The sequence below is a fragment of the Leuresthes tenuis genome, unplaced genomic scaffold (genome assembly GCF_036924035.1).
Source record: "Leuresthes tenuis unplaced genomic scaffold, fLeuTen1.0.hap1 SCAF_17, whole genome shotgun sequence".
Lineage (NCBI taxonomy): Eukaryota > Metazoa > Chordata > Actinopteri > Atheriniformes > Atherinopsidae > Leuresthes > Leuresthes tenuis.
Window position 1 is genome coordinate 32,036,200 of NW_027325371.1, and position 13,322 is coordinate 32,049,521.

The following is a 13,322-nucleotide window of genomic DNA, read 5'->3' on the forward strand; positions in this document are numbered from 1 at the left end:
CACCAACTCTAACAGAGGCAAACTGAATAGTAATTATTATGACTGGTTTTGTAAAGTGGACACATTTGGCTGATTCCACATTTAACTCTTGTTTCAAGCAACAAATCATCTAAATCACTTCCACCCCTTTTTTAAAAAAAAAAAAGGTTTTCGGCGACTTTAGTTATGTAAGAGATTTAACGTGTGGGACAAGGTAGGGATGTTCGGAGCGGACAGCTTGTTTCACTGGAATTGCAGGCTGCCTGTGCAGACAGAACATCATGTCGCTGCTGGCTGATGGTTGAGAGCTGGCGACCGACCGTTCGTTTCACCAAAAAGCGGGCTCCATGAGAAAATGCCAACCTTTTCGGTCATGTATAAAGGGGCTGTCATTATTAGCAGGTAAGGAGACGAGTTGTTGCGTTAAAGTGTTCGATGATGCTGGGTGTCCTCTTCAGCCGCTGTTCAGTGTCTGTAGGTGTAATTAAAGGGACACGGCGTTCATAGAGGAAACAAAGTGAGACCATAGAAAGTTGCTGACTGAAGTTTGTCGATCGAAGACTGTTGTTGATAGAAGGGGAACATTTTAAGCCGATGGCTTATCGAGCAGTTAAAGTAATTGTTTAAAGTCGCCCACATGCTGCAGCTTTCTGGCTTCTTTTTTAAAGTTATTCGCTATGTGAGGAGGAACATAAGCAAGAAACCTGTAAAACGGTTTGTTTTTGCTGGTGTTATTTTTGCAGATATCGCACTGAAGGGTTAGCCCCTCTCCATCTGTTGTCTTTAGCGGTTGGGCTGTGTAACAAGAGCTGCGTGGATTTGATGTGTCTGCGGAATAACGGCCATTCCATGCCACGAGATGTGCGCTTTGCCCAATGTTCTGTCTATAAAGGCAATCTTTTCGTGCACTTTTTTCAGTTTATAGGTAATATTGTGCAAATGAACTCCTAGCACTTACTAATAATGCACCTTCTTAACATTACTGTCAGCTTTAATGTATTAAAATGCAAAAATAAGCTCCTAATATTTTATGTCGAGAGGCAGTTTGACTGTCAAGCACTTTTTAATCGATGATCTATATTCTCTCATAGCAAATTCTATTATTTAAAATTTTCAGTGCAGCGACAATTTATTGTATTATTGAATGCATTATTTGAGTCCATTTTAGTCTACTAGCAGAAATATTTAAAAGCTCCTTTATGTCCCTAAAAGCTTAATAGCATTTAATAAGCAGACGTACTTATAACACGGGTCTGTGATGCACGATGGATGTTTTACCCAGTTTTGTGTTGAAGTGTTGAACACTGGCTAAAGGTCCAGACTGGTTCCACAATATCTTTACATTGGCTATGTTCTTGCTTTGCAAAATGTTGTATCGGTTTCCTGTAGAAGTGATTACTGCAGTATTCAGATTTCCTTCTACTGAATAGCTGGCAGTGACAACCCAATGCCCATCATTTGAGCTGATGTTAATGGCTTTCCATATAGAGTATATATATATTAAAATTGAATTCATGTGTTTTCTCTCAAAGCATGCAACTAAAAGTGTACGGTACATTGTGGAATACCTTGAGGCAGTTGTGTTACTGAACTTATCACAGCATTCTTGGCCATGTCTAAGTGTTGGGCACCTGTTGTGTAATTAAATCCCACTTGTTACTGTAACTGAAGGACAAATCCAGTTTTTAGACCTAGCCCAAACACAAAGTTTAAGAAAAGAAATTAAGGGCTAAATCTCTGATCTTCCTTGACTTTACAAATTTGTTGCCAAATCATCCTGATAAACCAAAGCAATTATAAATGGCTCCAAAAGCATTTCTGGGTGTGGATGTAGATCCTCTCTTTTGGCCGAAGATAACCATTTTTCTTTCTTAAAGTTGCAGTGAAAATCGCAATCTACTTCACAATGATACACAAGACTATATTCTGAGTATTCATAGTTGGTTTTTGATATATTTGGACTTGTACAAAATACATTCTTGCTGTAGCTGTTTATCAAAACATATTCAACATACACTTACATAATTGATATGAGTTGTATGAGCAGACTTCCTTTAATTATAAACTATAGTTATAAACTTGGTTAGTTAGATACAGAATTTATTTTTAAAAAATTAAGATAATGTTTTTGCTTGAAATACACTTTTTTGTAACACTCGCACTCTGAGCTTGAGAGAGGACAGCAAAGGGTATGACCTGTTCTACTCTGTGACATTGTAGCTCAGTGGGGTCCTAACATAGCAATATTATTTGATGAGTTGGCATTGATACCGACCGGGCTACTAGAACCTCTATTTTCAAAGATTCAAATTAGCTTAACCATTAAGATATTGTTGACTTTTACTACTTAGTTCTACTCACAGATTAATCTGGATGTCCTCAGTTGAAGCCATTTGGAAAAAGCCAGGCACTTAAAAAAATACTTGACTCAATGAGCACCTGCCCATCAATGCCATAAACCAGCCTCAATCAATCAGATGAACCAAGTGGAACCACACAGTGCTAATCAGTGAATATGAGATGCATATGTTGAGTCCTGTCACACCTAAAACCATCTGTGCTTATTAGTTTGGGATTGATGTGAAATTTTATATGTGGATTTGATCATTGAGCTTTTGTGTTTCACCCACAAATCGACATTTTGGAGCAAGATGAAGCTCCCAAATCTCAAATTGAATCTAACTGCAAGAGAACTGGAGACAAGGAGTGCTTGAAGTCTGGAACCCATGGGCACCACCAAAGTAATGGCTTCCTCCTTTTTAATGTTTTGCCAAGCCTTTACTGCAGCTGTCCTTAGTTGTTCTTTGGTAATTGGTCTTTCTGTCTTTAGTTTTGTGTTCAGAAAATAAAATTCTTCTTAATCTTGATTCTTCAAAAGCTCCTTGGTTGATTTCACTGTATGTTTCGGTTGACCATCTGTGCTGTGACGTGCCAATGACCTTTGCTGCATTTGGCTGAATCTGAGCCGACAGTATATCCCTATACATTTCGTAGGCCATTTGGGTCTTTTTGTGTTCTTTCATATCATTAAAATATACTGACCCAAAGTCAATGGAAGCCATTAACATTCATTCCATAAAACATCATTGCTACTGTGGTTTCCACAATAGCCTACTTGTCTTTGATAACTAATATATTCATTAGATTTAACAAGCCCATAGTTTTATATGTAGGCTGGAAGGCATAAAAGCAAAAGAACTCAGTGAGGGGAATCTTTTTTTTCCCCCCTTGTCCTGTCCTGCATTATGGCAGCAGAATTGTAGTCTGAATACCTTTTATGCCAAACAGATTTGCTTTGCCAAGGGAAGTTTTATAAATGTAAAGCTCCCCTTGATGCCCATCAACTGCCCATTTATTTATTTATTTTTACAATATATAACATGTAATAGTGCCGAACCGGACCGGGGGACAAGGAAAGAAGAAGAGGAAACAGAACAAAAATAGAAACAAAAACCAGACAACCAGCTGCTACACCTGTAAAAAACAAAACAGACGACAATCCATGGCCTCTGAGGGGAATCCAGCCTTAGAGCCACCAGGAGCACCTGAAAGCAGACAAGCAGAGAAAAAACAAACACACAAACAAAGAAAAACAAGCACAAGAAGCAGCAATCGCATACAACACAGCTGTGGATATAGATGACCTGAAACCACAGGATAACTGCTTAGAGAGCATGCTACTGGACTAATGAATGTGTGTGTGTGTGAGAACATGCAACACCCATGGCACAGGACCTACATGATAACCGTGCTTAGTTATGACTTTATACGTGTACAGAGCCACAATCCACAGCCCCCCCAAGCAATCAGAAGCAGGCAGAGAGGGCCACAAGACCCAGGCCACCAGCAGCCCCCACAGAGCACAGAACCCAGGAAGCCCACCGCAGCGGCAACCATGCATCCACCCAGAAGACTGCAGAGGAAGCCCCCGGACAGAGCCCCCATAAGCATAGGGCAGAGGTCCCCCGGGAACCCAGCCGCCCACACATGGGCCGTGCAGTGGACCCGGGCCCCAGGACAGCAAGTCAGTGAGAGGAATCTGCCATCAGCGAGTGTGCCCTCTAACTTCCTTTAGAATTCACAGGACAATGTGTATTAACCTTACCAAGGTAACACAATGTGGTACAGATTATCTGTCCTCATATCAATAAAGCCTCACACATTTTCAGATATTAAGAATAGCACATGCTGCTCCTTACTCACTTGCTTCATGTACATGTTTTAATTTGAGGGAGTGTCCTACTCAGCCTGATTGTTTCACTGACAGGATGTCAGTTAGATTCCGGTAAATCAAATGCAGCTGAAATGTTAATCTGGAACTAGACTTTGCTCAAAATTCTCAAAATGAGTGCAATAATCTGTTGAATTTTCCGCTAAAGTGTTCCTAATGCACTAATGGAAAACTCAACTCACACTTTAATTTCATTAAATTGATTTTCTTGATAAAATATCCTGTGGAAAGATTAATCAAGTTCATGAGACCTTGCAAAATCCCAGAGCACCTCTACTTTTCTCTTCTTTAATTTATTTATTTTTTTTCATCATCTGAGTCAAGTTGAATTATGTTTATAATTATTGTAAGCCTCTTCATCCACCTGTTTTTAAGTAGATTTGGTTGAATTTTTTACTTAACTTTCATGAAAGCATTAGGATGATTCGGAACCCAAAAGTTGTTAATTGAAGTTATATAATAACCAAATAGATAATAATTAATGATTTTCTATCTGAAAAAAAGAAGCTTTAATTCAATGCTGATGCTTAAAGAAAATCACTCATACTAATGCTTTTTCAATGGTTTGTCGTGCTTACAGTCTTTATTTAGATGGTCCTCATTATATAGGCCTATAAATCATTGGATATTGTTGATATCTAAAATTTTATCTTTTAGGGATCATAGTCACAAAGTTACTCCAGTCCATATGTTCATATGCAAAGCCTTTGCCTTTTCACCAATGTAGTTATGACAGGCCAGCAGATCAATTTTTGAAAAAAATAAATTGCTAGTCTTTGGTTGGATGTTGTCATTTTGACTGGCATTAAACTATTTGACAAATAATTGTCGAAGATCATTTCCTTGTGTGTAAAAAAACAAAACTTGGTATAATTATTTGACCATGCTAATATTAAGAATAAATACACTTTTCACATATATTTGTGAGCAATTAACTTGTTATTTGAAACCCTTCCACCTACTATTAGGAATTAATAAGGTATATCTTAGATATTCTACAGAATGTAGGTTGTAGCATGTTTTGTTTGCTTCTTTTAATTTAGTATTGTGATTGCTTCTCTAATGAGGTTGTGTTATATTAGTTTATTGCTCTGAAACCTTGTTGGTAATGAAGTAGCATTTTTTGTAATCCACTTGTAGAGACTACAGGGTTGCTCAGCCTTTATTCTTGTCACAGACTTGAAGGTTTTGACTAACTTTTGTCTTCACAATCTGATTAAATACACATCTCCACAATAATACACAAAACAATAATTTAAACAAAACCACCATCTATCCTTAACCAATTGACTCTCATTGCCCAAACCACACAAACATGTCTGCTTAAAGAATTGACTGTTTGCACAAGGGCATATAATTGAAAGAGCAAAAAACACTCAAACTTAATTGGGAATGTTATTTTGTAATGTATGAATGCAATTTCCAAGAGGTTAATAAACCCTGTCAAGACAGAGGACTGCTACCTGGACGGATGCTGTCGCCACATACTCACACAAAAACTCAAGTTCCTGAATAAAGTATTTAAAGTCAGAGCTCAGTGCTAAGATGCTTTTAAGATAAAAATATACACGGATGAGCAACATGGTTTGAATCTTATTCCTTTTTGGTGGTGTAAGCAGAGGTGCATTTTTCAGCTCCAAATATTACAGGATATTAACCCATGTCCCTGCATACAATATGTTTATTTTACATGTTGGACTGATCTGATTTGGACAAACTTTTCAGAGTTGCACCTCAATAAACAGTCAAGGTTGAAAGACTTATTTTTCATAGATACATGTATTCATCAGTGTACCACATACTGTGGTGATTTCCACAGTCTGAGGTTGACATTACATAGTCAGGGCCGGAGTCGGACCGATTTTCAGCCCAGGAGGATGATAGTAACCAAGATGAACTCACTTCTTATCATTGTGGAGGAAACTGGATTCAGTTCTTACTATCCGGCAGTTTTTATGAGTAGGCCTTATTTAGGTTTAAATTAGGTTTACTGTTCACTGCAGTTTAAACAGTGTGGTGCTTTTTATGTTTTGTTTTTACTGTCTTATTGTAAGCTGACACGAAGATTTCCATTTCAGTTTACTTTAGGTTGAGGCCCTCTACGTTTTCCTGAGCCAGAGCATTATTGATTAAACAGTATTAACCTATTATTTAGCTTTGAATAGAAGTAGCACTGTGGTGAGGTGGTTAGTGCTGTTGCCAAATCTCTGCTGGGGCCTCTGTGTAGAATTTGCATGTTGTCCCTGAGCCAGCATGGACTTTCTCTGACTGATCTGGCTTCCTCCTCCTTGTTTATCACTGTATTTGCCCTGTGATGGATTGATGACCTGTCCAGGTATACACTACCTTTCACTCAGTGGCAGCTGGGTTAAACGTAATTTATACTTCTCCGTCATTTCGATGGCAGCTATGTGGACAGCTATGTGGACCCCGACGCTGTTGATGTGGACCCCTGTGCACCTCCAAAAAATTCTAACTACACGTCGCGTTGACGTGGACCATAAAGACTGTGATTGGTCCGCTTAGAACGTCATTTCCGGCAGTTGCTTTTTCCGGTCTTAATGGCTGTACACGGCAAAGAAGCTTGTCAAATCGGCCCGTTGACATTCGAAAGTATCGAAAGTGCATTTGTTCATCCAGGTCCCTCAGTGGGTGAACCAGTGTTGTAAATTCACCCGTTAAGCCTTGCACAGACCACCTCCGCAAACGTCTTCTCGGTCGCCTGCGCTTCAACATTTGCAATATAAGCATTTGTTCTTCAATATTGATGCGCTCCAACTGCAAATACAGCTACTCCACCTTGGTTGCCATTGTTTACTGTTGTTAACTGTGACTGGAAGAAAAAGCAAGGATTCGGCTATAACCCCTGAAACCACACAAACACACAGCCACACCTACCAGCATGGTGAATTGCAGAGCAATGTGTTCCCTCAATGCAGAACTTTGAATGCTCAATGACGACATTAAGGCGAAGCATAAACTAAGGATTATGCTGAATAGAATAAAGCTGGTATAGAAAATGAATGAATTAAATGGCTGAATAAAATTCAACATAACTGTTTCCTCAGCAATCATTGCCTAAAGCAATGAGTCATTGGATCCATCCACTTTAATGCAATTCTTCAGTATGCAGTAATAAGTACAGAAAGTAAAAGGTGTAGGCTGCACAATAAACAGATTAAGAGGCCTAATGATAATTGAGGTAGTCGTTTTTTCTTTTCTCTCTTTTATAACTGAAACACTGGCCCAACTGTTTAGTTTCCCACTGAGAATGCTACTGAAGCTTCCCATTAGCCTCTCCAGCTACAGTTTTGAGCTGAAAGAAATCACAGAAAGCAGATTTAGCCCACAGAATAATTTCTGTATTTCATAGTATTTTCTCATCTCTTTTATCTCTCCCTGTCTGCTCCTCTTTATTCCTTCATCTTTAACAGGACACTAATGGGTCCATATGGAGTTGACCGGGCTGTTCATTCCATGGAGTTTACAGACTGTGAAAACGGCCTGGGTAAGTTCCTTTTTGTCTTTCAAGTGATCAAAAACAGTGACCTATATCTGTCCCTATAACTGATTGACCTGGCTGCTTCTTTCTGAAGGGTCACAGATTGTTACTTGACTGTTTGTGGCTGTTTCTCTTGTTCTTAAGCCTCAGTGTTCTCAAAACAAATGCAAGACCTTTTGTTCCAGCAAGTACTGATGCCCTCTACTTCCTTTAAAGTTGATTACACAGTTCATGTTCCCTGAGGGCCAGCATTTATTAACAGAGGCACAAAGTACACTTTCAAAAATGTTCAGTCCATCATAGACCTGAAGGCTATTTATAATTGGCTAAGGTTTCAAGCTTAGACAAATATATATATGTGAAAACATAACACATATATGAAAATGAAGAGATGATGTAAAGTGGTTTGCAAGTTTGGTGTTTTTTCCTATTTTTTTCTGATGCAAATGTTTTTTTAGGGGATATTTTGTTTTAAAAAAAAATCAACAAAAAAAAAAGTTCATATTGGTGAAGTGAAATAAAAACAACAAAAACTGGTGCGTGCATCCCAAAGTCAGTACTTTGTACAGCCAGCAGTTCCAGCAGCAACGATATGTCACTGTGAGCATGGCACATCTGGCCACAGGGATTTTATTATTCATTCATTTTATTATTCATTCATTATTATTATTGTGATTTCCTTGTTTTATCATTGCTTTTGCTACACATATACTCCCTTTTATAATGCTTTTCATTCCAATGTGGTAGATATGTTTCAATTGATCATTTTTTATTATTAGAATAATTTTCTGTTATTTCTTTCTTTTTTTTTTAATCCCTAGTAAGTGATTTCAGGGGGGATTATGTGGGAGAGCAGAGCCTTGACACTGCTCGAAGCACATATTGTGTCCTGACACTGCTCGAATCAGATGTTGTTTAAGGTCAGAGTGAACCCTGTCTAGATAATGACAACATCTGAATGTGTCCCGGAGTGTCTTGTACCAGGACCTCAACGAGGGAACCTTTGAGCACTGTGGATTGTGGGGAGGGTCTTTGCGTATTGGGCATGCCTCCCACGGATGCTATCACATTCCATCAGATTGGTATCTGGAGAGTTTAGAGGTCAGGGCAATACCTCAGGCTCTTTGATATGCTGTTTTTGCAAGGCTCAGAGCTGTCCCTCTGTGGAAAGCTGTTTGTCAGGGGAGTGGTGTTGCCATACTGCATGGCTGGGGCTAAAAATGTTTAGGTAGGTGTCAAAGGGAAATCCATGTGAGTCCCCGGATGCAGGTTTTCCTGCAGAACGTTGTGTGGTCATAATGTTATGGTTGATCAGTGTATACCTGAGATCACGTGATGCTTAGATTGCACACAGGTAGACCTTAACTAATTATGTGGCTTATTAAAGTAGTTGGTAGCACAAGATGTTATTTAAGGGCTTCAAAGCAAAGGGGTTCACTTTATCAATTTGGACAACTTTTGTAGGTTCTTTACATAAAACTCTAAAATTAAAATTGTTTTAAATTACAGGTAAGGCAAAAAAAATGGAAAAAAGCTCAGGGGGGTGAATAGTTTTCCAAGCCACTGTACACATACTGGCATTACATATTTTGTCCAGAAAAATGCTTTGAACAGTCTCAGTACTGTCTTCAGCACATGTAGCAGGTTTGGAGTCTCATGTTGTCCTTGCCATAAGCAGCAAACAATACGCACATTTGTGTTTGTATACAATTTAGAGAATATTATTTAACATCAAAATGTTTACTCCCAAAAAAATGGTGGGATTCTGCAAAAGAAGGTACCAACTGGTGTTTCAATTAAAAGCCTGTCTTCATTAGACTAGCACCAATTTATGAGGCTCAGACGAATATACTCTTTAGTAATACTGGTAATGACAAAAAACTAGACTTGGGGACCTACCTGTAAAGCTCTATGAATAACAACATTTAAATAGTTGTGTATTTACACGGTCTGCAGACAGAGAGTAACATCATTTGTGTTATATTTACATTCCTCTATTGACTATCCACTATTCCAAAAAAATCAGTTGGTGGACAGAGGTTTTTTAAGCTTTTATCAGAAACAAGATTAATGAGAGATGTGTAATAAAAAAAAAAATAAAAAAAAAATGATTAACACATGAAAATACAGTTGCAAATCCTAACACTGTTTTTACTTTACTGTTGTCAGATCATCAAATTTGCTGAATGTGCTGTGTTGTCAATCCACATAACATTTTTGACATAACAAATGGTTCAAAATTAGTTCATTATATAGATGAAAATTTAAAATGTTGTTTAAATGTTTAAAGGATTTTCACAAACTAGACATTCAAGACTTCTGTAGAATATCATCAGCAGATTAATACTTATTAATACTTTAGTACTTTTACCTGTAACAACGACTTATTACTGGAGTTTTTTTCTTTCTTGTTTGGTTCCAGTGGTTTAGCACTTTTTGTTTGTGAGTTTGCTTTACCACATTTTAGAAAAATGAGATGTGAAAGTAAAAATTGTTTTATAAAAAGGGATCTCCTTAACAAGTAAATATATGCTTTGTTAAAATGGTAATAACCAGCAAAACAATTATTTCTTACACATAAAATCCAAATAATATTGCCCAGCTTGGAATAGCCTCGTTTTATAGGCCTTTTCAGTCATCTACGCTCTACCGATGCAACCCGATGATGAATTTTGAAATATTACGAGCCCTTCTTTTAAGGGGATTTTCTCTGCAAAGTAGGTATCCTTGCTATTATCACTGTGTTTGTCTGGGAAGGGAAGTGGGTCATGTGGCAAAGCTCTAACCCACTTAACTCTGCTGGGTTAAGAATGCAGGAGCTGCTGTTGTTTTTATCCTTACTTCACCTAGACATCACTATGCTCTCAGTGAAGTGCCTATGCAAGGAGAAACAGATCATACATATTCATGTAATAACAGTCAAATTGGGGTGAATGTATTTCATTTAAACATAAATGTGCATAGCTGGAAAATCTACTACTTAAAAAAACTCTGTATTATTGCATTACAGATTGTATAACGATGAACATGACACACCTACTCATTCAGAATGAGCGAGTCAAGAAAACTTTTGAACAGATATTGTCAGCATTAAATTTAGTATGTTGTTCTCAAGTGTCAAAGGACACTTTGATACGTGAAATATAGAAGCCCAGGATCAAACCACTGACCCTCCAGTCTACTCTATATCCTGAGCTGCTTTAGTTTGACCTGTATTGGTCGTAGTAGTCCCAGATTAAAAATAAAAAATTTCAAGATTTAAGTATTTGGCAACTCAACAGTTGTGCTTCATGAAAAAATTAATTATACTGCAGGTTTCTCTTTCTCGAATTTAGTGTTTAGTTGAGGTTTGATGTTAGCCTACTTTTCTTTTTTGCATTAGAGGGAACAGAAAAAAAATCACAAGCTTACATTTTGCATTTTACCATTTGAAGAAATGTGTAACACCCCCCAATTCAAACCATACCAATTACATATCTTCTGTAGCAGTTAAAGTTTTAACTACTTTGATCACAAGCCATGGCAATCAACCAGCAAATTCTGAAAATTAATTCGTCATCTTCATTCATGTCTTTAAATACGACTCCTATGGCGCATCAACTAAACTAGTGCCCTTACAGGCAGTAGTTGTGCAACACCCTACAAGACACCCCATTGCACATCTCAGAAGTAAATAATGTAATGAGCATACATTTATTCTTATACACTTATGTATTTTGATATTAGAGCAAATGGTATCATCATTTTTATTTATGTGATGTGACAAACTCAAACCATTTATTAATTTATTATAAAACGTATTCGCCTTACTCTGACTTTGAACTGTTTAACGCAGAGTGTGTACTGCATAAGATAAAAGCACCTTTCTCTGGGTAATGTTCAAAACTCAGTTATTTTGATTCTAGGTTTCACCAGGAATTACCATCATTTCATAGATTTGGAAATAATGTGAGGAAAAGTCTCCTCTTCGATATAAACTGTTCGTAAATACATTATATTATGGAGAGTTGCAAAGCTTTTATCTGTTATCTAGCATTGTGTTTGTGAACAGCAGATTAAAAAATTGCCTATACTTAAAGCATTAGTGGATCAGATTTGTCCCATTATAAATATGGGTCTGCTGTGTTGCGAGCCTCTAGTCCCCACTATTATGCTTTCATTATGTTATTAACAGAGAAGCTGAAAAAGTAATGTGAAGTGAACTGTAGTGCAGACACATGGGGAGGATTATGTGACAGCCATGGTGGGGAAATGGAGGGAATGCGTCATCACTGCAGGTAACTGCTGGGCTGATAATGGCATATAAGCTAAGCATGGAACTGAAATAGCTACATTATTCAACTGAATGATTCATTGGCTATTTTTTAAGAGAATTTATATATATATTGCACATGTGTCAATATTAACGGTGGAGGAATGGCTTTGGCACTGTAATGATATTTTTTATGCTTCTAAGCCATGCACAAGTATGCTAATCTGATGGAAGGTGTACTGGGATGTTTTTAAGTCTCTAAAATCAAAAGTGAAAAAATATTGTAATCATTTATTTCCTTTCTTTTTTCATATTTAATCCCCTCTGAAGTCAAGGTTAAAGGTCTGAACTGACTGGTGGATTTAGAGAACTTGTCAAATTGTTAATGCAGGGTGTACCATAACATTCAAACAATCATTTGTGTGTAACAATTTGAATTATGAACATTTTAAATTATTTCAATCCATGTTCAGGGGTTTCTGCTGTAGGTAATTTGATGAATGCCACAAAAAAAAGCAGTTTTCACAAACTGAGTCATCATGTTTGTGTAAATGTATAAAATCCTGAATATAGCCCATCTATGCATAAAATTATTCAGAAAAAATAGTTTCAAACCTATCATGTTAAGGTTTAATCAATTAAAAAAAACTATAATTTTATTTACAGTGCAGCTAAATAAAAATCTTTTTAAATAAAAACAGAGGCTGTTATGTTTACTGTTAACATTTCTTCACCATTCACATTAAGGGAAGCAATAAATATGGTATGTAGTGGTACTAAATGTAGCAGTAAAAGGTATAAGGTATGTGAAGAGAGTTAAAGGAAAGGCTGCTGTATTCTTTTTTTACCTACAGCACTAATAGTTGAAAGGTAAATCATTTTATTAACATCGACCTTGAGCATATGCGGGAGTACTGCTTTTGTTGTAAAATTACATACAAAACCCTAGAGTCCCCTTTACAATATATCTCTGCTGTAGTAAATACTCTTACTAATCTACACAGAAGACATTAAATCATGAATAAATACATACATAATTTAGTCAAACCTACAACACCTCACTTTGTGTTGGAAATCAAATGAAAATCATCTCTATCACAGTTAATTGGCAAACATGCTGGAAGAATTCAGTTATTCAACCCTCAGATGTCCACAAACTTTCCATTGCAGTTCAGTAAGCATGTTATTTTTTTTTTTACATTGTTGTATCTTCTTGGGTATTCTAAATCATCTAAACAACAATTTTCAGCACACTAAATTTGTTTTTACAAGGTCTTAAAGTGTTTAACATTCAATGCATAAGTAACAATATTTCCCTTGACACATTATTAGAAGGAAATGATTTGGAAAACAACTTG

The 13,322-nt window shown here is 37.0% G+C and overlaps 1 protein-coding gene across 1 annotated transcript in view; it reads left to right on the forward strand.

Moving 5' to 3' along the window:
• The first annotated feature begins 252 nt into the window (after positions 1-252).
• LOC140272899 (syntaxin-binding protein 4) overlaps positions 253-13,322 on the forward strand; it is a 67,546-nt gene continuing 54,476 nt past the window's right edge. Inside the window, exons 1-2 of the mRNA XM_072368407.1 lie at positions 253-381; positions 7,645-7,718. Of these exons, the coding sequence (XP_072224508.1) occupies positions 335-381; positions 7,645-7,718 (121 nt within the window). The 5' untranslated portion in view covers positions 253-334. The remainder of the gene's footprint in view (positions 382-7,644; positions 7,719-13,322) is intronic.